The sequence below is a fragment of the Pongo pygmaeus genome, chromosome 9 (genome assembly GCF_028885625.2).
Source record: "Pongo pygmaeus isolate AG05252 chromosome 9, NHGRI_mPonPyg2-v2.0_pri, whole genome shotgun sequence".
NCBI lineage: Eukaryota > Metazoa > Chordata > Mammalia > Primates > Hominidae > Pongo > Pongo pygmaeus.
Genome location: NC_072382.2, coordinates 64,152,123 through 64,179,847, shown reverse-complemented (window position 1 = coordinate 64,179,847; position 27,725 = coordinate 64,152,123). Strand labels below are relative to the sequence as shown.

At 45.8% G+C, this 27,725-nt stretch overlaps 1 protein-coding gene across 4 annotated transcripts in view; it reads right to left on the bottom strand.

Moving 5' to 3' along the window:
* Nucleotides 1-27,725, bottom strand: part of DKK3 (dickkopf WNT signaling pathway inhibitor 3) — a 74,073-nt gene that overhangs the window by 25,199 nt on the left and 21,149 nt on the right. The window contains exons 2-5 of one of the 4 annotated variants that reach the window (XM_054439853.2): nucleotides 21,268-21,410; nucleotides 20,018-20,256; nucleotides 13,869-14,006; nucleotides 10,293-10,376 (exon numbers count right to left, since the gene is read on the bottom strand). In XM_054439853.2, the coding sequence (XP_054295828.2) occupies nucleotides 10,293-10,376; nucleotides 13,869-14,006; nucleotides 20,018-20,256; nucleotides 21,268-21,410 (604 nt within the window). Of the gene's footprint in view, nucleotides 1-10,292; nucleotides 10,377-13,868; nucleotides 14,007-20,017; nucleotides 20,257-20,517; nucleotides 20,666-20,686; nucleotides 21,015-21,267; nucleotides 21,411-27,725 lie in introns of those variants that run through there. The other 3 variants (XM_054439855.2, XM_054439854.2, XM_054439857.2) reach the window with 3 other exon arrangements.

The window sequence follows — 27,725 nt, the reverse complement described above, 5'->3', positions numbered from 1 at the left end:
AACATGTCCTTCTGCATTCCCCACTTCCCATCCCGACCCACTTCCCTTCCACTGCTCCGGGCTCTGACCCTGGAAGAGGAGACGGCGTGACTGGGGCCTCTGTTGGCACTGTCTCCTGGCCTACCTCCCAGGAAGCCCTCACTACCACAGGTGGGAATTGATAAACAACCATCATCACCACAAAACCTCCTTGGAGGCCTGAGTCCCCAGTAGGACCTCTTGGGAGTCTGGAGCCCCTTTACAGGGAAGTGGGAGGCCCCTCATGCCTCTGGGGAGTCTTTGAGGACACCATGGAGGGGGTAAGGGTGGGGCTCATAAAGGAGGGTGTGGAGTGGGTGTTAATTCCTGAATAGTCAAGGAAATCACATCTCTGGATCCCCACAATCTCCAAGATGTAGTCTGAGCCTGCATACGCCCAGGCCTAGGGGAAGTTTTCAGCATGTTGGCTACAGACCAGGGTGAGGGGTGAGAAACTCAGGTCAGTGGCATCAGTTAAGCTTTAAAAACACTCCCTGAGACTATGGTTGCCACGCTGCAGAGGCAACTGCTGGAAACAGAGTTGGAGAAGGCACTGCCTTATCCAAGGACAGCAGGGGCCAGAAATTTTGAGACAGTCCTTCAGCTCACATTGGGCACTTATGTCCTCTAGTGCCTACAGTCATGAAGACTGAAAGGTTGAAAAAAAAACTTCTACCTTGTGCCCTGCTGGTGGGAATGCAAAATGGCGCAGCCACTATGGAAAACAGTATGGTGTTTCCTCAGAACATTAAAAGTAGAATGACCTTATGATCTAGCAATTCCACTTCTGGGTATATATCCAAAAGAATTGAAAGCATTTGATATGAAAGAATATCAAAGAGATATTTGCATACCTGTGTTCATAGCAGCATTATTCACAACAGCCAAAAGGTGGAAGCAACCCAAGGGTGCATTGACAAATGAATGGAGAAACAAAACATGGTATGAATATATGAATATATCTATGTATATACACACACCATGTATTATCATTCAGCCTTAAAAAGGAATGAGATTCTGATACCTGCTACAACATGGATGAACCCTGAGGACATTATACTAAGAGAAATTCACCAGTCACAAAAATACAAATACAGTATGATTCCACTCATATGAGGTACTTTGAGTGGTCAGAATCATACAGACAGAAAGAAGAATGGAGGTTGCCAGGGGATTGGAGGAGGGGGGCATTGTTTAATGGGTATAGCATCTCTGATTTGCAAGATGAGAAGAATTCTGGAGAATTCTTTTCTCCAGTATAATTAACCCTGCTGAATTATATGTGTAAACATTGTTAAGATGGTATTTTATATTATATACATTTTATCACAATTTTTGTATGTTCCATTAAGAACATGAGTCTTGGAAGTTTTGGAATCCACAAGACCTAAGTGTTTCATTTTATTTCTCTTTTTTAGTACTGGCTCAGCCACCTACAAGTTCTGTTTTATAATTTTCTCTGAGCCACCGTTACTTCATCTGTAAAATGGGGTCAACTGGGTGTCTGCCTTGTATCATTGTCATGTGGATCGTGTGAAGGCACAGCGCCTGACTAAATAAGGGAATACTGGGACATGTTGTAGCCCTTGATGTTATTTTAAAAACAAAACAAAATGGACTCAATGAGTTTTTTGGAATGATGCCAACAGGTAAAGGACAGGGCCACAAATTTGGCAGCCAGGATACAAAGACCCTATGGTGAAAGTTATCCAGGCTTGTCTGGAACGATCCCCAGGTCCTGAGAGCAGTGGACAGCCACACACCTGCATGGAGGAGCTGTTGGGCCCCTGACATGCCCAGGCTACTCAGAGACCACATAAATCAGCTTGTTCTGCAGCCGGCACCATCAACCTAATGAGATTTCATTAGGTTACTGTCACTTATCTGTCCTGTCTACTGGCACCAATAAAAAGCAGAGTGCTCCATTTCTAAGTAACAGTTTCCAGATTTCAAGGCCAGAAGCCAGGCTTTTTGCAGGGTACAGGCTTTGCAGCCCAAAGGGGCTCAGGCCTTCAGCTTCAGCAGGATTAAGCAAAGCCCCATCCCCACTAATGTCTGTCTTCCAAACCACATCTTCCTGGCTCTTTCCTCTAGGGATTGCATGAAGTCTCATTACAGTATACAGCACAGGACATGGTAAAGCACTGCAGATGCAGGATATGTTCCTAACTCAGCATGTATTCCTAACTCCTTGGCATGGCTCTCAAAGGCCTGCCTGATCTCATCCCTGTCTCTCCCCAGCTTCACCTGCTGCTCCCCCAAGCACATCTCCAGCTCTGGCATTCTAAATTGTTTAGTGTTCCTCCAACATATTCTTATTTCCACATGCCTCCTTGACTTTGAACAAGAAATACTTCTTCATGGAATACCCTTCTTCCCCACAACTGAGAATTCCTAGACATCATTCAAAATACAGCTCAACTGCCACCTCTTCCAGGGAGCCTGTCAAGAAATGTGAAGGGTCTAAGGTTCTATTCTACTTGCAAGATGATACATGTTCCTGCCACAGTTTCATGGCTGCTAGCAGAAGACATGAGACTTTTGGGTCAGAGACAAAGAACTTTATTTCAGCAACACAGAAAAAGCATAAGCCTCTTGTCTGTATCAGTTCTCCTTGCCTGCAGGTTCCACACTGCCACATGGAGGGGTCCAGATGGATGCTACACATGCATTGGGTTTACATCACACCTAAGGGATCTCAAGCTCAGAGAACCCAAACCTTTGATAATGGACTGCAAGCAAACCTGCCCTCTGCCAAGAAGGGAGAGCTAGCTCTGTTTTTCAAGGCCACTGCCTAGAAAAGATGGCTTGGAACAAGAGATCAATTAGTGTCAGATATAGTTTGGATATTTGTCCTCTTTAAATCTCATGTTGAAATTTGATCTCTAGTGTTGGAGGTGGGACCTAGCAGAAGGTAGCTGGGTCATGGGGGCAGATCCCTTATGAGTGGCTTGGTGCTGTTCTCGCTCTATTAGTTCCCATGTGTTCTGATTGTTAAAAAGAGGCTGGACATAGTGGCTCATGCCTATAGTCTCAGCACTTTGGGAGGCCGAGGTGGGAGGATCTCTTGGGGCCAGGAGTTCAAAACCAGCTTGGGCAATATAGTGAGACACTGTCTCTACAAAAACAAAAAACAGAAAAAAGCCTGGCACCTCTCCTCTCTCTCTCTCTCTATCTCTCTCTCTCTCTCTCCTCCCTCCCCCCACTTCCTCTCACAATGTGATGCCTGCTCACCTTCATCTTCTGCCATGAGTGGGGGCTTTCCGAAGCCGTCACCAGGTGCAGACACTGGTGCCATGCTAGTACAGCCTGCAGAACGGCAAGCCAAATAAACCTCTTTTCTTTGTAAATTACCCAGGCTTGTGTACTACTTTATAGCAATGCAAATGGACTAAGAAGTGCCTTTGCTTATAAAATGAGCAGAAACAAGAGACCCATAGAGAACTGTCTCCCAAGCAAGTCTTCCATGGCTACCTGGTTTTCCCATGCACCATGCCCCCACAATGCCCTGTGCAACCTTTGCCTTTCAAAATTATGCATCCATATTGTAATGACTTGTTTATTTTTTTTGTCCACTACTAGCCTGGATGCTCTCTGATGTTAGAGACTGTCTTTTACACTTCTCTGCCAAAAACGTAGCAAGTACTCAAAGAATGTGCAAATAAATGAATGAATTAATACTGATAATTTTGATAGCCATCGATTGGGCTACCAAAATAATCAAATCATAACAAATGCCTGCTATTTACTGACTTCTTATTCTTTATGTTCCAGGTATTGTATAATATTTTGACCTGGGTTATTTTATTTTATCTTCATGACAATACTACATGGAAGGTACCGTTATTAAGCCCATTTTACATATGGGAAAACTAAGGCTTAGAGCAGTTCAGGAACTCAACCAAAGGCACACAGCTAATAAGCAATAGAATTGCCATTTGAACTGGATCTGCGTGTGCCCGAGCTGTTAACCACCCCCTCTGAAGTGCTGCTTCTATCAGCAGTCATTTAAACCTTGTTTGTATTCGCAGGGGTGGAGGCAGTAGCCCGCATGTCCCCACCACCCACCCCCTGTGACTCAGCCCATCAGCCGCCTCACATAGACATTGAACACTCAAATGTTCCTGCTAGGACTTCCCACCTCCCTAATCACCTCACACTGGAATAGACAGTATTTGCTCTTGGGCACGGCCTGGAATGCAAAACTGACCTTTCTCCCTGACAAAGAAAAGAAGGGATAAGATAAATTTGCAGACTCTACATTTGATAAAATTTACAGTTCTCAAACAGCCATCCTCCTTGTTTATATTTCTTTGATCTAATAATCAAAGAAATATAAACAAGGTCCATGCTCGTACAGCCTGCAGAACTGTAAGCCAAATAAACCTCTTTTCTTTGTAAATTACCCAGGCTTGTGTACTCCTTTACAGCAATGCAAATGATCTTTATATTTCTTTGATCTAATAATCAAAGAAATATAAACAAAAAGAAGATATCTTTTTTCTTTGCCTATCATATGATCACGCACTGTTAACACCCACTGTAGGTGAGGGCTGGTGAAACACAGCCTCAGAAGTTGATGCTAAAAATAAAATGGGTGTAGCCTTCCTAGAGGAAAATTTGTCAGTATCTCTCAAAATTTTAGATATGCATACCCTTTGACTTAGCAATTTGATTTCTAGCATTTACACTGAAAGTATTTGCAAAACCATTCAAAAATATAGAGAGATGTTTAGACCAAAATTGTAAATCCACAAACTCTTTTTAAAATAAAGAAATCTATAAAGGAAAAGTCTCTGCAAGCTTAAAATCCTCTGGAAAGATCTACTAATGATTTAATATATGTTTTACCAGGATTTTTTATGCATACTTTTTTCTAAAACTAAGATATTTCATATACCATATATGTATATTTTATATACTTTAAATATTATATACACTGTTCTGCAATTTTTTTTCACTTAATGTTTGATTGAAGACAATCTTTTATACCATCTCCACAGTATTAACTCCACAGTATTTTGATTTTAGATGTGGAATCACTTCTATTTAATGAATTCCTTCTTGGAAGATATTGAGGTTGAGGGGAGTGCAACTTAATATACCAGGTAACAGCACAAAAAGAAATGTCTACCCCATAAAAATTGCTCACCCACATCAACTTTATTTATTTGGGAATTATTTACCCATGTCTCAGAATGACAGAGCTCTTCAATTTTTCTTATATATCTTTTCCTACTGAATAATGCAAGAGGACCTTATATTTAGCCATAAATCACAAACTCAACGCAAAATATAAATCTCGAAACACAAATGTACCCAAACTCTGTGTGGTTATCAGACTATGGAACCGAACATTCACACAAGCCTTTGCTATCAACCTTAGGACAATAAGTCTGTTTCTTTCTGCAGAAACCAGTATCACCCCTTGCCAACTTGGGGCCCCAACTTGGAACTTGTCAGTACCCAACCATCGCCTATTCCCCGGGTCGTTCATTATGACCTATCCTTCCCTTTGTCTGTATCCCCAATCCCCAACCTAGACATATATGACAGGCACGATTAGGAACAGCAGTGGGATGAGTCAGCCTCGTGGCCAGGAGCACAGAGCTTCTGGCAGAGCACATCACTCAGAGAGCGAGGCAGGCTGCTGCAGAATGAAACCAGCCCGAGGCTACAAACGTCAGAAGAAAGATGCCTGTGCCTGTGGAGACCTTATGCGCTTCCCCCCAGTCTCATGCCATTCTTTTTTCCGTAAAGTTGCTGGGAACCAGCAAATTAGAACCCAGTTTTAATTACCCTTCAGTAATAATGAACCTCACACAAAGAGCTTTTATAAACCTTGCCACACTAGATTCTCACTCAGTCTTGTGAAAGGGGGATTATTAGCCCCATTTGATAGTTGAAGAAACCGAGTCACAAAGGGCAGAGCTTGTAAAAGTCAATGCAGGGCTCGAACTGAGGTCTGCATCTTACCTTCTTCAAACTTCTTCATTCTGCCTCAAAATGGACACTGCATTTCCTGGGACTCAGCCACCACCCCAGCCTCCCTGGACCTTGCAGGTCTCCCCAGGAGGCAGATCCTCTGGGAACTGATTGAGTCCCTCTAGAGGTGCTGCACCCTCCCGTGGTGCACTTCTGTTAAGATAATAAGCTCCCAGGGATTCCTCATCATGTTACCTTCTGACACTCTATTAAATGGATTGAGTCCAGCATCAAAAACCAGGGCGTGGGGAGAAAACAAAGCCAGCACCCCACTCTAGAGTGTATGAACAAGTTAGGGTCAGGGAAGAACTTGAGACCTGAGGGAGAAAGGGCTTGTTCGATACACTTTCCTCTCCCACTTTCTCGCTTGGTCTCTCTGGGCTTGGAGGTGATGGGTGCTCACCGCTCCATGGGAAAAGACGGCCATGGCTTAACACCCCATTCTCCCCAGGCTCCAATACATTTAACAGGCAAAGTATCCTCACAACACGCGGTCTCACACTTGTCAGGAACTCCATGATCACTGTCCTCAGTCTGCTGTCCCAGTCAAAAAGCCACCACCAGCACTGGAACAAGGAAGTCACTGGGTCACTCAAATCTCTACAAGCTGGGTGCTTTTGGCAGGAAAATGCATCCACCTGTGGCCTCAGAAGTCTGTTGTTTGTTTGTTTCTAGAGACAGGGTATTGCTGTCACCCACGCTGGAGTGCAGTGATGCAATCATAGCTCACTGAAGCCTCGACCTCCTGGGCCCAAGCGATCCTCCTGCCTCAGCCTCCTGAGTAGCTGGAACCACAGGCATGCGCCACCAGGCCCAGCTAATTTTTTTATTTTTTATTTTTGTAGAGCGGTCTCAATTTCTTACCCTGGCTGATCTTGAACTCCTGTCTTCAAGTGATCCTCCCACCTCAGCTTTCCAAAGTGCTGGGACTACAGGTGTGTGCCACTGTACCCAGCCTCTCAGAAGTCTTGGCCAGTATCTTGGAGTTGCTTGTACGTGATTGAACTTATAGCTTCAAACTAGATGTATTCACTTAGATACAAAGCAGCTCACTTTCAACATCATATTCTAATGTGAAACTGGAAAGACAACACATGCAGGATGTGGTAAGCCTTGTAGCTGCGAGTTGGATTTTAAAGAGGATGTGTGCCATCAAAAGGGTGCCTTGGCTAATTGGGCCAGACTCTTCCTATGTGGGGACACAGTTCCATAAATAAAAGTGTTCTATTAATGCACAATGGCTTGCCCATGCTCTAGCTTCTACATGCTGCTTTCCTCCTCACCCCCAGCACAAAAGCAGCACAGCATCAGTGCGTCTGCCGCTGACCTGTGAAGTGGGGCAGGCGGCAAGTGCAGCACAAAAGTCTCACAACAAAGACGTCAGACCACATCCCCATCAGCCGACGTGCTCAGGTGAAATAACAAGCTGCGGTGTCCTTTTCCCCTTTCACATTTGAGTGTAAAAACAGACCAGGGCCTTGCACATACTGCGTGCAATTTCTAGACAGGCATATAGTGTTACTCTCTGTAACTTTCTGTGAGCCTCCTTGGGTTACCATACATATTAATACTTATTCCAGCATTTGAAGAAAGGAATGTATAGGGTGCGTGGTGATTACTTTTAATTGAATTCATCTGGAAATTTTAAAGCCTGAAAATTTAGCTCCTGTGTACAGTATTTTAAGGTTTACACAGCATATGATTTGTCCTTTGCCATGGCAAATCTCCCTTTTCCCTCTGAGAGAAAGTTTCTGCAGTGTGTAACGCATTTCAGAACCAACTGTAAAAATCATTAAATTGCAAAATGATAGAATGAGACAGTGGTGACAATGCACAGTCTCCTGCATTCCTTTGATAGTAAACTAGTCTTTATCGCTTTCTATTCAGAAAAAGAGCTCCGTGTCTCTGTAAAGACGATGCTGAAGCCCTAGATCAACTGTGTTAGGACGATAGTGAGCCCAGGAATAGGAAGGTGGTTGAATGAAAGAATTCTGTGGACATGGGAAACTAGATCTCACTTCCCTGACTCTGAGCAAGCCACTGCGACAATGAGTGCAGCTCTGTAGTGAGGCACACATGCCACATTCTCTGCCATATGACATCCCTCTCACAGGTGGCTTGAAAAGTCTCCAATCTGTTCTCCAAAGCCCTGTGGGATCGTCCAGACACTGGCCAGTCAAGCACCAGACGCCCCAGGTCTCCCTTCTAGTTAATCAAACGGGAATTTAGTCTAATATAGAAATCCAATATGCTCATATCCCGAGGGTCTGAGCAGGCATCAAGACAACCTTGGCGAGCCTCCGGCATGTGGGGTTCTTAGATCTACTGCTCCCCTCAACCTCCTGCATTCTCAGGACTGTCGTATGTGGGGATTCGGATTCTGCCCTGCACAAGGGGGCCAAGGTGTGTCCTCCATCACACAATGGCCACAGGAGACTGCGTGGGCAGGTGTGGAGATTCTGGGCCTCCTAGATGAGATCTGAAGCAGAGTACACAGGGGCACACAAGGCCATGCATGCTTGGGAAAAGTGACACACAGCACAAAAGTGCAGGCAACCAGTTTCTGCCCCAAGCATGCCCTTGGCATGTTCAAGATCTTGTCTCTTCCCCATCCCACTCTCAGAGTCTCAGTTCCCCTGACTAAAAGGCACCAACTGGACACAGCTGCCTCGTTGCAAGGGTGGAGGGGGCAGCATGGGATGCACATGTGGCAGCCTCATGTATACCTGGTCCTCCGGCAGGTGCAGATGTGCTCACAGGCATGGCTGCTGCCCTCCCCAGAGCACAGCTATACCATTGTGCAATGATAGATTAAGTTTTTTTTTTTTTGACTTGAGAACAAAGGCTTTTTTCCTAATTCACAGCCCTGTGAGTTCTGCTTCCCCTGCCCTTTTCATTCTACAACTCTGCTCAGGCCTCAATCCTTCATCAAACCCCAAACACAGCCTGAGATCTGGAACACTCTAAACCACTTCCTTCTAGGACCATGATCATATTCTATGGCTGGCTGGTTTTTGTTTTGCGTTCTTCTCTCTCTTCCCACCTTTGGAAGCTGGCCTCTCTTCCATCCCTGCCTTAGTTAACCTTGTCTTTGTTTCAGAGGCTTCTGTGCTGCCAGGGCTGGGAGAGATGATGGACATTGTTACCTCATTTGAAGATGGGGAAACCAAGGTGCCCTAGCTGGTAGGTGACAAAGTGGGGCTTCTAGACTCCACAGCCAGTGCCCTTTCCACTTCACTGCACAGTTCCTCCCCCCACCCCCAGGCTCCCTTGAATGGTGGGTCACTACCATTGCACACAGCCAACTGGACCCCCAGTCTGCTGTAAATGTTGGCCAGCTCCCGACATTTGAGCACTGTGCCAAAAACAAGGGAAAAAATCCATCAGCTACTAACCAAGACAACACCACCTTCCTAACTGTCATCCGTACACTGGTTCTCTTCCAGCCACCAGACCAAAAAAGGTGGGGAAAATCCTCAGTGCCCTGGGAAGGCTGAGGATGCATAAGCCATCTGGATACAGGGGGGGCTGGCTTCCTGTGGTCTTCATAAAAAAGGCACACTTTCCCTGCTGGCCACTTCCCAGCAGGCGTGTGCATCCGAAGCCAACATATCTTTGGGAAGATGAAGTGCAGTTGAGCCACCTCTGGTCTGGGAGTTAGGAGACCAGTGACTCCAACTGGGTCATCCCCCAACCTGTGCCCAGGTTTTCTTTCTGTGAGATCACACCCCTTCCAAATTTATGACTCTATAATTCTGTGAAATCCATTCTGCCTCTGGACTAAGCAACAGGCAACTAACAGAAGCAATCACAGGGGACCAGAGCCTAGCCCTGGAATGGACGGACAGCCTTTTTCCCTTTAGGCCATTGGGCTCCACATAAGGTGTTCTTGTTCTCAAACTGCCTGACCAGAGGTGGGATTACAAAAGGGGTAGCCATCCCAAAGGCTTTGGGGATTTCGCCACCTGATATACCAGGTCTGTCACCAAAGTCCCAGTCAACATATCTGGTGCTTGCTTGTACCCCTTTCAAAGCTGAGATGGGCCATGCAAATGACCACTCAATTTAATTTCTCTGTTGTTTCTGATGCCAAGTGCATGGAGGCGTAACCTATTACTGGACTGCATCTGTCTGGTCAGAAATGTAGGAATTGAGGAATCCTGGTAGAAATGAGTCAGGAGACTCCACTCCCTCCCGCCCATGGTCTGCATCTGAGTCACCGTTGGCAAACTGAATGAAAATGAAAGTCAGTGTGTCGGGGTGCAAGTACAGGGGAAATGACAACTTACGTGGCTCCTTCTGCCTTCTTCATCTCCCACAGATGTGATAACTGTCTCTGAAAAGACCATTTGTCCGGTCTGGTTGTTGGTTATCTATAGTAAAACAGGTACAATGAAAGTAAAAATAGGAGGAATTCTGGACAAATTCCACAAGTTGTTTTTGTGTTTTGTTTTCCATTTTCTGAAGCAGGAGCATCCGGTATAGGAGTCAAAATGCCCACCCCGCTTTCTGTCTGAGTTCCCCCAGCAGCTGTAAGATGGACGGCTTCCCCTGGGCACAGTGATAAGAGATGTTAACAGAGTCAGCCTCATAGGGTTGCTATGAGGAGGAAATGAGGGGATCCAGAAAAATCACTCCGCACAGTGCCTGACACCCAGCAAAATGCTCAAAGATGTCAGCTGTTTCTATCTTTCTTGGGGCTCATCACTTGAAACTCAATGTCAACTTTATTTTTGACAAATTACAAGTCTGGGTGTCTAGTTGAACATCTTTCATGAAAAGCAAGCAGGTTTTAGCTCTAGCAGCCCTACCTGATTCTAGTGAATGGTTTCATTTCATCAAGAAAGTGCTTAAGTACAATGAGAGACTTGTTCCAATATTCCTCTATCTGTTGTCTGCCTCTGATTCTGTAACCAGGTGCAGGCATCTCAAAGCTAAGCCTAACATAGAACCCAGGCTGTTCCTGCCCCATGAAAGGTCATGTCTAATGTCTGGTTTGGTGATGAAGGACAGAAAAGATGTTTGGTCACCTGGCCAAGATGGTGAAACCCCATCTCTACTAAAAATACAAAATTTAGCCACAGTGGCAAGTGCCTATAATCCCAGCTACTCGGGAGGCTGAAGCAGGAGAATCGCTTGAACCTGGGCTGCAGAGGTTGCAGTGAGCCGAAATCGTGCCACTGCACTACTCCAGCCTGGGCAATAGAGTGAGACTCCATCTCAAAAACAAACAAACAAACAAACAGAAAGAAAGAAAAGAAAAGACGCTGGCTCAGGAGCTAGGAGATGTGTGTTCTTTGAGCTCTGTCTCAGTCGCCAATAACCATCTAGTATGTCACTTGGAACAAATAATATATTTTCTCTGATTCAAAATTTTCTCACTTCTACATCATCTTTAAGGTCTCTGCCAGCTCTAATATCACAGGAATCTGCAGCCAGGACAAAGTGGAAACTCTAGTACTAATTTGCAGAAGGGAATCAAATTCTAGCTCTGAGAAGGTAAGGACCATGCTTTTACATTTTTACCTAAATAATTCCTCTCCCCCAAAGAAATGATCTCTTCCCTTATGCCAGCTTCTTATAGAATTAACCAATGTCATATTTTTAAAAATTCTACAAGCCTGTATGTATGGGTTGCATGACTTATTAGAACCTTTATTATAACAATTTGTGTTTTCCTTAAATCTCCAGAAGAAGAATTATGTTTTCCAAATATGTTTCACTACTACTGAGCTCTTCTTTTATAAAGCATTGCATAAGACTGGTGTTTTTTGTTTGTTTGTTTGTCTTTTGACACAGAGTCTTGCTCTGTCGCCCAGGCTGGAGTGCAGTGGTGCAATGATCTCGGCTCACTGCAACCTCCGCCTCCCAGGTTCAAGTGATTCTCCTGCTTCAGCCTCCCTGAGTAGCTGGGACTACAGGTGCATGCCACCATGTCCAGCTAATTTTTGTATTTTTAGTAGAGACAGGGTTTCGCCATGTTGGCCAGGCTGGTCTCGAGCTTCTGACCTCAGGTGATCCGTCCGCCTTGGCCTCCCAAAGTGCTGGGAATACTGGCATAAACCACCATGCCTGGCCTTTTTTTTTTGTTTTTGACAGTCTCACTCTGTCATCCAGGCTGGAACGCAGTGGCATGATCTCAGCTCACTGCAACCTCTGCCTCCAGGTTCAAGTGATTCTCCTACCTCAGTTTCCCGAGTCGCTGGGATTACAGGCACGTGACACCATGCCCGGCTAAGGCTAATTTTTTTTTTTTGTATTTTTATTAGAAATGGGGTTTCACCATGTTGGCCAGGCTGGTCTCAAACTGCGGACCTCAAGTGATCCTCCCGCCTCAGCCTCCCAAAGTGCTGGGATTACAGGCATGAGCCATCACGCCTGGCTGAAGATTAGTGTTCTATAAAACCCAGCTGAGAACTACGCACTGTGTTGATAACATAACTATTATAATAACAGTAATAATAAGAACACTGGTTTTTGCATTGCACTTTACAGTTTACAATGAGCTTTCATATACTTTAGGTCATTTGACCTGCACAATACTGTAATGTAGATGTTGATATCCTTATTTCATAAATGCAGTTAGTGAGAATCAGGACATTTAAGTAATTTTTCAAAAATCACACTAGTGACTGGTAGGACTCACACTCAGGTATTCTGACATTTACAAGAAGCAACTTTAAGAAGCAACCAAACCTGTTGGTTAGTTACTGTCAGAAAGGATGGCTTGATATTGGTTTTGACAAGAATAAAAGAATCACTTTGAAAACATTCTTCAGTCGCAGATGAGCAATGCCAAAGGATTATGTTCTGCTGGTAAACTCATTCATTTACCTGGAGGATACACTCTGTAGCTGATCCATCCAACTGAGCCCATTACTATGCAGTGGGAGAAGTGCCACACAAAAGCTACTTTATAGTCAAGGCAACGGCACATAAAAATTGATCCCCTATGCTCTGTGGCACAGAAACACTATTGTTTCAAGCAAGTAATTACCTGGGCACTTGAATAAAAGTGAGGCTCTTTTGTGAAAGCCACTGCGGCCTTGCATACAGGAGTTGAGATGAGCTGAGCGGGCAGGCTCCTTGATATTCACAACGGGGTGCTAACAATGACCCTGAATATCTGCACAGCACACAGTCTTAGGCAGTTTGCTCTCAGAGTCCTGCCAAATCATGTCAGAGACATTGCACACCAGGGGCAAGCTAGTGCTATGTTCCTCGAGATTTGCAGAGCTTTCTTCATCAGGTCAGAAATGGAAATGAACCTGGTTTTTCTTCATGCATGATGTTAGACCAAGAGGCACTTAGACAGGTGGTAGTTTGGGGAAAAATCTGCTATAGAATTTTGAACACACAACCAGCAAACGAATGTTTAATTTTGTAGCAATAGAGGGTTTCTCTTTTGGAAATGGGGTATATCATATTTACATTCCTCCTAAAAAAAAGTGAGGGTCAAGTCACCATAACATGGTCTCTAGTTCAATCCCTACTGAGACATACATAAAAACCTATGAGATAGATCAATTCCACAAATTCAATGCTAGGAAAGGGTCTTTTTAGACCTTTTTCAAAAAAAGGCTTTCTTTTTTGAAATGATAATCCCTGGACATTCCTTTGCAACTGGACTGGCAGGAAGCCTAGGGTTAAATATATTGCTTAAATGCAAAAGCAGTTTAGGATCCTGATACATTGTCTCTCCACTTTAAACAGCAACATTACTCCTTCTGGTTTTCAATCTGATTTTATGATGCTCAATTGTATTTTGGGCTTGTATATCACATATGAAAAAAAAAACAAAAAAACCTTAGTTCTCTGATGGGACTGGAGGCTATAGAAAGGAGGAAGTGCTGGCCATGACTTACCTTGTGAATTTCTCGGTGCACATGGATGGTATTATTTCCAATCTTCGTGTCTGTGTTGGTCTCATTGTGATAGCTGGGAGGTAAGTTTGCCAGGTTCACCTCTGATGACGCTTTAGCAGCAGCTTCTTCCGCCTCCATCTATTAAATCGATGAATTTAATGACCAAAATTATTCTCTCTTGTTACAAATGGGTGGCTATTAGAAAAAAAAATCTCTTTTCCTCTTCTGAAATTACAAAGAATGATGATGATGATAGGTGCTATTAATTGAGTACTCACTATGATAAGATATTATACTAAATGTTTTATATATATTACAGCACTGAAATTTCACAACCTCTCTGGGAGGTGGGTGTTAATGTCCTCATATTACAAATAGGGAAACTGAGGCTCAGGAAGACTAGATAAATTCCCCAGAGTCCCAGAAAAGGGTGGAGCTGGGATTTGAACATGTTTCCATTAAATAGTCTTGCTCCCTGCATAAACGCTGTTGATGCCCTGCCCATCTCCTGGTGGCCTAATCTGGAGGTCACCTGCATCCAGTTCCCATACATGCCAACAACCAACTCTGTCTCTCTCTGAGGGCATTCTCTGGTCACCAAAGTATGCTCAGTCTACACAGGCCCCAAGTGCTAGGGAGTTAACATTCTAGCAATGAGAGGCAGGCTATGGAGGTAAACAGTCTAGCTTCTCCCTTCGCTAGACAATTCTAAAGCATGTAGAATCTACGTAGTCTCCCTCTGAGGCCCCCAGTGGGATGGAGCCCTAGATGCCCGCAGCAGTAACCTGCTTGCGGGCATACCACTGATTGTCTTTCTTTCCTTTCATCACACTTTCCCACTTCCTGCTAGTGTTTTCTGGGAGCACATCCCAAATACACTATTTGCTCTTAAGTCCTTGTGGCAGGACCTGTTGGTGGTGGTGGTAGGGGCAGGGGATGGAGGGAACCTAAACTTATTCCCCGTAGGTAGGGCCACAGCTGTGTCTCCTTCCCCACCCTACCTCTTGGGTACCCTTGTAGGAAATCCTTGCAGAGGGACCCTTGTAGAGGGTCAGTTAACCAGTTCCCGGGGTCCACACCCCTTCTGGTCTTCTTAAACATATGTTCTTCTCTGGTGTCAGGTTTCTGTGGCCGCCGTCCTCAAATCCTCCAGGCTCATGATCCTCCATAACATCTATACCAGATATGTCAGTGACCTCATATCTGCACCCAACTTCCCCTTCCAGATTTATCACCCTGTCCTGGCCCTGATGAGTGGGCAGTTGACAATGTGACCTGTTCACAGCTGATGGGACCCAAAGGGAGACCACATCATAGACTAATTGAGCCAATCAGATACTCTCTCTAGGAATTTCAAATGAGAGACACAAAGAGAAGTTCTACTTGATAGTTGGCAATTTTCCAACACTGCTACTTTTGACTATGGGCTACTTTTATTTTTTAAAAAAGAATGCTCAAAAAGTATTTTCCTATTTTAAAAAAATTACTGTCCTCTATCCCCTTAAGTACTAGATGAGCCCCTGCTTTAACCACCAGGTTTGCTGAGCTGAGAAGGATAAGAGGAAAGAATCCTCATGTCTCAATGCAACACGAAAACACTAAACTCAAAGTGTGAATAAAACCTGGTAGGCAGAAAGGCTCAACAAGGACTTAGTCAGTGGCCGCAGTGCACACAGTGCTGTGCTGGATTCTGAGATGGCTGCTGAGATGTTTGAAACTTGATCACTGGCTTCATAACAATAATAATTCTAAGAATAGCCCCCATGTTTGGGGCATTGACTATGTCTGAGTCGTTGCACCAGATGCCTTGAATATTCACAGCAACCGTATGGGGAAGCTGTGATTACAGAGTCAGGTCCAAAAGTTTAAAAAACTGAAATATCTGGATCCCTTCATGGACCTGCTGAATTGGGATTTCTAGAGATGAGACCCTGATAATACTGAGCTTCTCAGGTGATTCTGAGGATTTCCCTCCCTTCCCTCTGATCCCCAGTTAAGAATCTCTGTTCCAGGCAATAGGGCACTACAGCAAGTTCCAGAAGACTAGCGGGAAAATAATATAAAGAGTAGACCAGAAAGAGAGGGGAGTCAGGAAACTGGCTAGAATTAGGTCTAGGAGATGGGAGCTACCTCTGGGTAGGGACCTTCTAGGTGGGAAAGACTCTAAGTAAGTCTAGAAGGATCAAGCCATTGAGAGATGGCCACTGGATGAGTCCAGTCATTGCCTGCAGCAACCTCGGAGAGGAACACAGTGGAAAGTACCAGGATTCTGGAGTCAGACAAGGTGGGTTCAAGTCCTGGCTCTGCCACAAAGTAGCTGTATGACTTTGGGCAAGATACCAAATCCCACTAAACCTCAGCTTGCTCATTTGTAAAATAGGGATGTCCTACTTTGTTGAGTAGATATAAGAATTAAGGACCATGCAGTAGATATAAGAATTAAGGCATGAAATACACTATTTGCCACACAGCAAAGATGAAATACACAGCTGTTTTTATCATGTTGCCCTTTAAGAAGGCAGTTTCAAAAGAAGCCAGTTTGTTTTGCCAGAGTTCTGAAGGGAATGGGTAGCTAGAAGCAGGAAGAGCAGACGTTGATATCATGTGTTTGAAGAGCTTGCCAACAAAGGGGAGAAGAAATGGGGCTGAGATAGAAGACAGAATAGGCAAGAAAATGACTTTTCTTAAAAGCAAGAGACCTTGCCCTCAGTTACCACTCTGGTTAGTGATAGAAAAAAACCCAGCGGGGAAAAGAAGACTGAAGGTGCTGGAGAGGACCCACCCAGAAGAAGAGAATGTTTTAGTGTTTTTTAAATTCCCGTCGGGATCAATTTGGCTTTCAAATAATTGGCAAGTTGCCAAACCTAGAATTTGCTCTGGGCTGAGCAGATAGTCTTTTTATAAAACTTATCCCCCCAGCTCAGCCACTGGTTATTTCAACAGAATGAGCTAATGGTTCTTAAATGGCACCGTGAACTAAAAGTATAGTTTACAATGGAAATTTCAACCGCAACTATTATTGCCACTAGCAAGAGAAACTTAAGTCTGAAGCAAAAGGAGCTGTTTTGTAGGGGAGGAATATGAGTGCTATTAAAAATGGCACTTATAGTTGGTTAAATCTGTGTGTCTGCAAAAGGGGTATAGTAGGAAAAATCGAAGAGATGAATCAGGCTTGGTATTGGAGTTCTTGCTAGGAATAGATGAGGCAGTAAGAACATTCTAAAACTAGTGAGTTACAGAGCTGGCCATGAGGGGAGGAGAAACAGAGTGGTTATATCTTCAGAATACATTGATTGGTAGCATACAGAATAGTAACACAGGAAAGTAGGAATATCCCAGATTGAAGCCATTTGAAGATTTGCTTCTCCCAATAATGACCGTACAAGTAGAGCTGCTTTGTCCTTCCCCTTAAGAAACTTCAACAGCTTGAGTCAGCTGGAACATTGAAAATGCCAGGAAGTTACTTGAAAGGAGATTCATGATGCAACTATGTAAACAAATAATGCATCTGGTCCAGGTCCTTTTTGATTTTTCCCCTGAACAATGACTACCAATTATACTGTGTCTATGAGATTTAAGGGGCATTCTGGCAGGCTCCACAAAAAGTTAATACTAATAACCACAGTCTATAAACAATCTATTGTATTCTATTTTTGAAGATATCTAAAAGATACTTTTAATATTTTAAGATTAATTTTTAATGGTTTAAGATATTTTAAAAGATAGATTCTATTGAGAATCTATCAGACACTGGCGGTGTTTTGTTATCATTCATACTGCTACTATTAATATGATGATAATGATACCTGTTACTTATTTACAACCAACCATCATGTCATCCTTACAGCCACCTCACAATGAAGCTACCTGTATTACACCTGTTTTACTTAACCCCATTTTAGGCAGTCAGCAGATGGCCTGCCCTAGAACCACAGGCATCACAAGCTCAATTTAATTTGAAGATGCAGAGTTAAGAGACATTGGGGCCTATATGACTCCCTTCACCCTTTAATTGTTCCATGTCATGATAGTTTCGCAATCACAGGAAACAAAGATCATGGATCTTGGGCTCTTGACCTGACCAGTGGATATTCAGAGACAGCTGCCCAACTCACTGATTTGCTTTACTTGCATCATCTCATTTAATTCTCACCTTACCCTAAGACGTGGACATTTCTCCACTTCAGACTCGGGATGCCACTGCCAGTAAGTGGCAAAGCAGGGACTGGATGAAGGAAGATCAGTCCCCACTGCCTGTTCTCCTGCTATGGTGTTCAACCTCTCTCATCCTGTACCCACTGCCAGCGAGGACACCTCTGGGAAAGAGTGGGGTAGAAGTGACAGCCCACATCTCCTCTGGTGGCTAACTTCAACCCCCCAACCTACACAGAGCCACATCTAGAGGGAGGAAAGCTGGGGTCTTGGCAAAATCCAGTCTGGATAATGCCCATGGAGAAGACCCCATCACTAGGTCCTGCAGGGCCCCACGCTGCTCTGCTCAAGAAGAGACTGAAGAGGCCCTTTCTGCTCTCTCTCCTCCCTCAGCAGAAGCTAACATCAGAGGACCACACTGCAGACTTTCTGAACAGTGGTGGGCACAAAAACATAGAGGTGACTTAGTCAGTCTTACTGGGAATCTGTGTGCAGGAGGGAAAGTCCTAGAACCTGGATAAGGAAAGCAGATGGCCTGCCCTAGAACCAGAGGCATTGCGAACTCCATTTAATTTGAAGCTGCAGAGTTAAGAGACATTGGGGTCTATCTGAATCCCTTCACCCTTTAATTGTTCCATGCCATGATTGTTTTGCAATCACAGGAAACAGAAAGATCATGGGTCTTAGGATCTGGGCCTGTCCAGTGGATATTCAAGGACAGCTGCCCAATTCACTGCCTCACAAGCCAGTGTCCCCTTCACTGCAAACTCCACAGGCAGTTTGTGGAGTGGGAAGGGAAATAGCCCCGAACTACAAAGCGCTGCGGGGAGAAAGCAACTTCTCCCTGGAGACAAGAGCCAGCAGTTAAGGCTTTGCCCAAGGGGGCTACCAAGCTGGAGACAGCAGGGATGTGAAGCCAGACCAGGAGTGAACCAGCCTGGACATTGGTTTCCTGCTGGCTCCTTCACTGGGATGGCTGGCTCCTCTCTAGACACAGGCTACAGACAGATCGGGCCCAACAGCGCCCACACCTACCCAACCCAGGCACCAGGGACAGCTCCCCGCACCTGGATGGAGAGGGCTGAGCCAGTGACATCTCCTGCCCAGGCAGCCCTGGGCATGCATGGGTGACCATCACAGAGGACAGAACAAGATGCCACCCACAGTGTTTAGACCTGGAGGTGATGGAGGGCAGAAACTAGGCAAAGCTTTGCTAAGGTACGTGGTATCTGATAATAGTTGCTAAATACTGCGCACCTATTATTTGCCAGGTGCCCACACATATGACATTTAGTGTTCACAGGAAACTGAAGTGCAGGATATTAAGTGATTTGCCCAATGTCACTCTGCTACTGAGTGGCAGAGGAGGACTTGAGCCCAGGACAACTGCGAAGCACTGTTGGGTGGAGGGGGGATTGCCTCTCACATCCTCATCCGCCCCTCATACAGTGCTGAGATTTAGGATTTCCATCTTCCCTCTCTGCCCCCACACTGCATGAGAAGCAAGACAGCCCTGACAGACTGCCGGCAAGGCTTAGGGCTCTTTGCCTCTTTGTCCCTGCATGGTATCCTAACAAGCTCAAAGCATAACGGACAAGTTAGAACTTGGCGATGCCTGGAGCTTGCCTCGGGTTTCTGTGAAACCACAGTGCTGGAATACCAGGGGCCCTGCAAACCTCCGCTGACAATAGGAAAGGCCAACGGCATGCCTGACGCCAACTGCAGGCAGGTGGTGGCCCCAGCTGCCTAGGGAGGGTCCAGCTGCAGAGCCTCTCGGTGGACAGGCTCAGAACCAGACTTTTTGGCAAGGAGGCAAAACGAGGCGGGAGTAGGGATCACCCTGCGCTGCCTCCAGGCCACTCCGCATCTGCTGTCGGCCCTTCCCAGGCCCTGTGCGGGACCCGAGGTCCCTGGCCAGCGCTCTTCCATGCCTTCCCAGCCTTCGCTGCCCCCAGTCTGGCGCTTCCCAGAGCCCCGCGTCGCCAGGGCGCACCCACCTCTTCCACCGCGCTGCGCAATTTGTGCTGCGTGTCCTCCATCAGTTCCTCAACCTCGCGGAACATCTCGTTGAGGGTGGCCTCCTCCTGCGGGTAGCTGAGAGCCGGGCCGGGCTTGACTGGAGCCGAGGTCGCCGTCGGAGCGGGCGCGGGGGCCGTGGGGACCGCCGCTGCCAGCAGCAGGTACAGCAGGGTGGCCCCGAGCCGCTGCATCTCCGCTCTGCTCCCGCAGCCGCCGCCTGTGTGTCCCGGAACGCGATCAGAGGCGCGCGGACCACCCCCCTCGCCGGGCCCGCCGCCCCGCCCCGTTCCGCCCCGCCGCCCGCCCCTGGCGCCCCTCTTTCTCGCACCCGCCCGGAGACGGGAGGAAACCGAGGCCCCTAAAAACGCAGCTCCCCTACACCCGAAAAGACACGACCCCACCCGCTCCAGCCCAAGCCCCGATCGCCCTAGGACCCCGCACCCCCATCCTCGAGCACAAGCTGAGCTCTGCTCCTCACCTGCGATGCTAGAGCCCTCGCCAGAGCAACCGAACCCGGATCCTCTACGCTAATAGCTCCCAAGCCCCAGCTCACCTAGACTCTGTCCCCGGTTCAAACCCTAGCCCCTCCTAGACCAGGTCAGAGTGCCCGACCCCCACTTCCACCCCAGGCCTCTCTCAGCCCCTACCTGGGGTGGGCCGAGCGCAGGTCAGCCCCCTCCCCTTGGCGTCGGGTCCTACTCGAGCGCCCCGCCCCACATTCGCCCAAGGGAGGCTGAGCTCAGCCGAGTCGTCCCCTCCCACCCCGCCGCCCCTCACCCACCCCGACTGGACCGAGTTGCGCTGCGGGCCGAACTGGATCTGCTCGCTCCCGCCGGGAGGCCGCCGGGCTGCGGGTGCAGATGCGGGAGCGGCGCGGTGGGCGGGCCGCGGGTGCGGGAGCGCGGCGGGGTGCGGCAGCGCCGGTACCCGAGAGAGCCTGCATGACGCACCCCGCCCGCCCACCAGGCCCCCCCGAGTCGCGCCCGCCCACCAGGCCCACCCCGCCCCGCGGAGGGGCCGCAGCCCGGCCATTGGCCAGCCCGGGCGCGGGCCACCTCACGCCCCACACCCTCCTCTTCTGCCTCCGCGACCAGCTCTACCGAAGGCAGCCATCTCCTTCACTGCCTCCCCCTGCCCCCGCGGCATCCCAGGCCCCTGTCTTCTCTGGCCTCCAGGCTTGCAACAGCCCACCGAGGTTGGGGGTAGGGGGAATGTTCCTCAGTCCCACCTTGGTCTTTCCAAGCCAACCTCTGTCCTGTGAAATCCTCAGGAAAAATCCCAGCCCCCAGCCTGGCATTCAAGCCGTCACCGCTGGCCTTAGTCTGCCATAGTTGACACCGTGCTCCAGCCGGGACAACGCACTTGCAGCTCCTGGAATGGGAGAACGTCATGAGAAAGTCAGCAAGCTCCTCAAGGGTGGCATAGAGGAGTGGTCAGGACCAGACACCTGCAGCCAGCTCTGCTGCTTCCTACCTTCCCGCCCTGGCCAAGTTACCAGATTTGTATGTGTCCCAATTAGCCCTAATGGAAAACATTGACAAGTCTCAAAAACGTAATATGGAGTGGGTAGTGGAGAATCAGAGAAGTTAGACGATCAGGCCAAACAGCAGGTGAATGCAGGGCTGGCCAGAGGTCCTGAGTGTAGCTGACTACTCTCCAGCTTGAAGCCCCAAGACTGCCTTTCTCTGCAGCACTCCCCACATTACTGTTTACCGCCAAAACACAGCTTCCAGCCGCTTTCCCTTCTACTTCTGGGCCTGGGGCAGGGCCCTCCTGAACTGCAAGGAAAGCCCCCTTCCCCGGCATCTCTTGCTCTGTCCCCTGGACATCTGGAAGCCCTGGTTGAGCAATCATTAGCTTTCTGGGGGTGGCTGAGCTCGTCCAGGAACCTGGAGCTGAGTCTCCACATGCCCCAGCTTGTCACTTCGGGCAGAGTGGACATTAGGAAGAAACTACTGCCGAACCTCTGGAGGGTGCTGTGGGGGCATATTGTGGGGCCGAGCTAGGAAATGCAGTGCTGCGGGTTTACAGAGCACATCATGCTCTTCCAGTCCTTCATGTTGCTGGCTTAAAGACCAGGAATTTCCCCGGATAAAATTGTCTTCTGCCTTACATCTTTTGCCATGCGGTCTGGAGGTCTTGACTTTCAGAGTGAACCTAAAAATCTCTCTATATTGAACTGCCCCAAGTGTCAGGCAAAGGGACGCTTGTTTTCTTGTGTGGAGTCTACATTTTGTATTCCCAAATGTAATAATTTATCAATAGTTCAATTATTAGGTTAAACTACAAAAGAAAGAAAGAAAGTGAGAGAGAAAGAGAGAGAAAGAAAGTGAAAGAAAGAAAGAGAGAGAAAGAAAGAAAAAGGAAGAGAGAAGAAACGGTAAGAAAATCTACAGGTCTCAAATATAAGTGGCCTTCCTGCCCAGCTCCATGCCAGTCCTCGCACCAGCCTGAGACATTCATGGGCTCGAAGGAAAAGCCCTTGGGCCCACCACAGAGATGAGCCCAAACCAGATCTGGACAGGGAGTGTCAGCTCCAAAGAACTCAGACTGGGGAGCCCAGTGGGGTCGGGGACTTGTTGGAGAAAGGGTCAGTCTGGATGGCCATTGTGAGGTGAGGCGCACAGAGCAGGCAGAGAGTGCAGAGCCATCCAGGACAATCATAGGTAGAGTAGAGAACATTCTACATTTCCACAATTCCCATTGTGTCACTGGCTAAGCTCTGTATCCACTAGGAACAGTTGATTTTTTCTTTTAGGGCATTGGAAACACTTTCTGGAATTATTATTTAAAATTTTAGGTTCTCACATTTTCTCTATGAGGGAGCTACCAAGTCATAAACTAGGGACCCATTTCATGGTTGAGGAAATGGCAGCAAAGCAGATATAACTTGCTGAAAATTGCCTAGAAAGTGGCCACACAGCAATTTCACAATTAGCTGTCCACCCTCCAGAAACTCATGACCATGTGCAAAAGAAGACATGTATAAAGATGTTTACTGAGGCAGTATTTACAATGGCAAAAAATGTGGAAACTACTTGCCGGTGTTTTCCAGCAGGAGAATGGATAGACCGGGGCTTCTACAATAATAGAATACTGTACAGCAGGTAGAATAATGAACAATATTTATAGGCAGCAACATTACCAACTCTCAAAAATATAATATGAGGTGGAAAAGGCAATTTGCGAAAAGACATATATGGGATACAATTTGTGCATATCTTAGAAAAACAGAACAATAGCATGCATTGTTTATGGATTCTCACATATAATAAAAATATAGAAATGTGCAGGCTGCCTCTGAGGTAGGAGGCAAGGAAGGGATGGAGGATGTCTTCAGTTGTATTCATAACATTTTATTTCTTCAAGAAAAGGAGTGTACCAGCATGGAGGAATTCTGAAACAGAAGTGTCCAAATACTCACATCTGTTTAATCAACCATGATGATTACTTACATCAGGATGTATGCATGTGGCTGGTTCTTTTTATTATTTTTGGTATATTTAAAATATTTTGTGAATAAATTGGTAAGTAAAAGCAGAAGGCACCATCCCATCCTCCAAACAAAACAAAACAAAAACAACTCAAAAAAACCTCTTGTAGTCAAGTAGACTTTTTTCTTATATCTGTTCTTGACAAAATGCTGACCTCCCCAAGGCCCAGCAGTGGCCTCCTTTACTGTGAGGTGAGGAGGGGTGTCTACACCAGGCCGGAGTAGAGGTATCACATTATCTGACTTCAAACAATACTATAAGCCTATGGTAACCAAAACAGCATGGTACTGGTACAAAAATAGACACATAGATCAATGGAATGAATAAAGAATCCATAAATGAAGCCACACACCTACAGCCAACTGATCTTCAATGAAGTCAACAAAAATTAACAATGGGGAAAGGATTCTGGGAAAACTGGCTAGGCATATGCAGAAGAATAACAATAGATCCCCTACATCTTACCATATATAAAAATTAACTCAAGATGGATTAAGACTTAAATGTAAGCTTTGAAACTATAAAAATACTAGAAGAAAACCTAAGAGAAATTCTTCTGGACATTGGTCTAGGCAAAGAATTTATGACTACGACTTCAAAACCAAATGCAACAATAACAAAAATAGACAAATGGGACTTAATTAAACTAAAAAGCTTCTGCACAGCACAAGAAACAATCAACAGGGTATATAGACAACCTACAGAATGAGAGAAAATATTTCCAAACTCTGCATCTGACAAATGACTGATATCCAGAATCTATAAGGAACTTGAACAAATAAAAAAACTCCAAATAACCCCATTAAAAAGTGGGCAAAGGACATGAACAGACACTTTTCAAAAGAAGACATACAAGTGGCCAACAAATATATGAAAATATGCTCAATATCACTAAATTCGTCAGAAAAATGCAAATTAAATCCACAATGAAACACCATCTCATACCAGTCAGAATGGCTATTATTAAAAAGTCAAAAAATAACATGTTGGCAAGGATGTGAAGAAAAGGGAACACTTACATAGTATCAGTGGGAATGTATATTAGTTTGATATGGTTTGGCTGTGTCCCTACCCAAATCTCATCTTGAATTGTAGCTCCCATAATCCCCACGTGCCATGAGAGGGACCCAGTGGGAGGTAATTGAATCATGAGGGCAGGTCTTTCCCATATTGTTCTCGTGGTAGTGAATAAGTCTCACAAGATCTGATGTTTTTGTAAGGTGCTTTTTCCTTCCTTTGCTCTGCACTTCTCCTTGCTGCTGCCACATGAAGAAGGACATGTTTGCTTCACCTTCTGCCGTGATTGTAAGTTTCCTCAGACCTCCCCAGCCATGCTGAACTGAGTCAATTAAACCTTTTTTAAAATATAAATTACCCAGTCTCAGGTATATCTTTATCAAATTTGTTCCTGGTAGTGAGGCACTGCTTTAAAGATACCTGAAAATGTGGAAGTGACTTTGGAACTGCATGACAGGCAGAAGTTGGAAGAGTTTGGAGGGCTCAGAAGAAGATAGGAAACTGTAGGAACGTTTGGAACTTCCTAGAGACTTGGAGGGCTCAGAAGACAGGAAGATGTGGGAAAGTTTGGAACTTTTGAGAGACTTGTTGAATGGCTTTAACCAAAATGCTGATAGTGATATGGACAATAAACTCTAGACTGAGGTGGTGTCAGATGGAGATGAGGAACTTGTTGGAAACTGAAGTAAAAGTCACTCTTGCTATGCAAATAGACTGGCAGTATTTTGCTCCTGCCCTAGAGATTTGTGGAACTTTGAACTTGAGAGAGATAATTTAGGGTACCTGGTGGAAGAAATTTCTATGTGGCAAAGCATTCAAGAGGAAGCAGAGCGTAAAACTTTGAAAATTTTGCAGCCTGATAATGCAGTAGAAAATAAAAACCCATGTTCTGGGGAGAAATTCATGTCAGCAGCAGAAATTTGCATAAGTAAAGAATTGCAGACTGTTACTCACCAAAACAATGGGGAAAATGCCTCCAGGATATGTCAGAGACCTTCACAGCAGCCCCTCCCATCACAGGGCTGGAGACCTAGGAGGGAAAAATGGTTTCGTGGGCCTAGGGCACCCCTACTGTGTGCAGCTTGGGACTTGGTGCCCTGCATCCCAGCCACCCCAGCTGTGGCTAAAAGGGGCCAACATACAGCTCAGGCTGTGGCTTCAGCGAGTGGAAGCCCAAAGCCTTGGCAGCTTCCGTGTGGTGTTGGATGGTCCTGCAGGTGCACAGAAGACAAGAATTGAGGTTTGAGAACTGCCTAGATTTCAGAGGATGTATGGAAATATGGAAACACCTGGATGTCCAGGCAGAGGTCTGTTGCAGGGGCAGTGCCCTCATGCAAAACCTCTGCTAGGGCAGTGTGGAAGGGAAATGTGGAGCTGGAGTCCTCACACAGACTCCCCACTGAGGCAGTGCCTAGTGGAGCTATGAGAAGAGGTGCACTGTCCAGAATAGTAGGTCAACCAACAGCTTGCACTGTGCACCTGGAAAAGCCACAGAGACACTCAATGCCAGACAGTGAAAGCAGCCAGGAGCGGGGCTATGCCCTGCAAAGCTGCAGGGACAGAGCTGCCCAAGGCTGTGGGAGCCCACCTCTTGCATCAGCATGACCTGGATGTGAGACATGGGGTCAAAGGAGATCATTTTGGAACTTTAAGGTTTAATAGTGCTATTGGATTTCGGACTTGCATGGGGCCTGTAGCCTCTTTGCTTTGGCCAATTTCTCCCACTTAGAATGAGTATATTTACCCAATGCCTGTACCCCCATTTGTATCTTAGAAGGAACTAACTTGTGTTTGATTTTACCAGCTCACAGGCAGAAGGGACTTGCTTTGTCTCAGATGAGACACTGGACTTGGACTTTTGAGTTAATGCTAGAATGATTTAAGACTTTGGACAACTATTAGGAAGACATGACTGGTTTTCAAATATGAGGACATGAGATTTGGGAGGGGCCAGGAGTGGAATGGTATGGTTTGGCTGTGTCCCCACCCAAATCTCATCCTGAATAATGGGACCAAAGCTCCCATTATTTCTACATGTCATGGGAGGGATCCAGTGGGAGGTAATTGAATCATGGGGGTGGGTCTTTTCCATGCTGTTCTTGTGATAGTGAATAAGTCTCATGAGATTTGATGGTTCTATAAAGCGGAGTTCCCCTGCACACGCTCTCTTGCCTGCCATCATGTAAGATATGGCTTTGCTCCTCCTTCACCTTCTGCCATGATTGTGAGGCCTCCCCAGTCATGTGGAACTGTGAGTCAATTAAACCTCTTTTATTTGTAAATTACCCAGCCTCAGGTATGTCTCTATTATCAGTATGAGAACAGACTAATGTATACGTCAACTCCTATGGAAAACAGTATGAAGATTTCTGAAAGAACTGAAAATAGAACTACCACTCAACTCAGCAATCTCACTACTGGGTATATACCCAAAGGAAAAGAAATAATTTTACCAAAAAGACACCTGCATTCACAGCAGTTTCACAATAGCAAAGTCATAGGATCAATCTAAAAGTGCCCATCAACAGATAATTGGATTAAAAAAGTGATATATATATACCATAGAATATATATATATGCCATAGAATATATATATACACCATAGAATATATATACCATAGAATATATATATATGCCATAGAATATATATAGATACCATAGAATATATATATATATACCATAGAATATATATATACACCATAGAATATATATATGTACCACACATACAGCCATAAAAAGAACGGCCATAAAAAAGAATGCAATCATGTCCTTTGCACATGTTATTTCCTTCTAAGGTACAGTGGAGGTACAGGCATTGGGTAAATACACCTGTGATGTGTGCATGGATGCAGCTGGAGGCTGTAATCCTAAGTGAAATAACTCAGAAATAGGAAATCAATAGCACATGTTCTCACTTATAAGTGGAGCTAAACAATGGGTACACATGGACTTAAAGATGGAAACAACAGGCAATGGGGACTCCAAAAGTGGGGAGAAAAAGAGGGGGCAAGGGTTGAAAACTACCGGGTACTGTGCTCACTACCCGGGTGACAGGTTCACTAGAAGACCAAAGCCCAACATAATGCAATGCACCCCCTGAATCTATAATTAAAATAATAATAATAATAAAAGGCCTCCTGTCTGTCTGAATGGTTAGGTTCTTCCTGCTATGAGT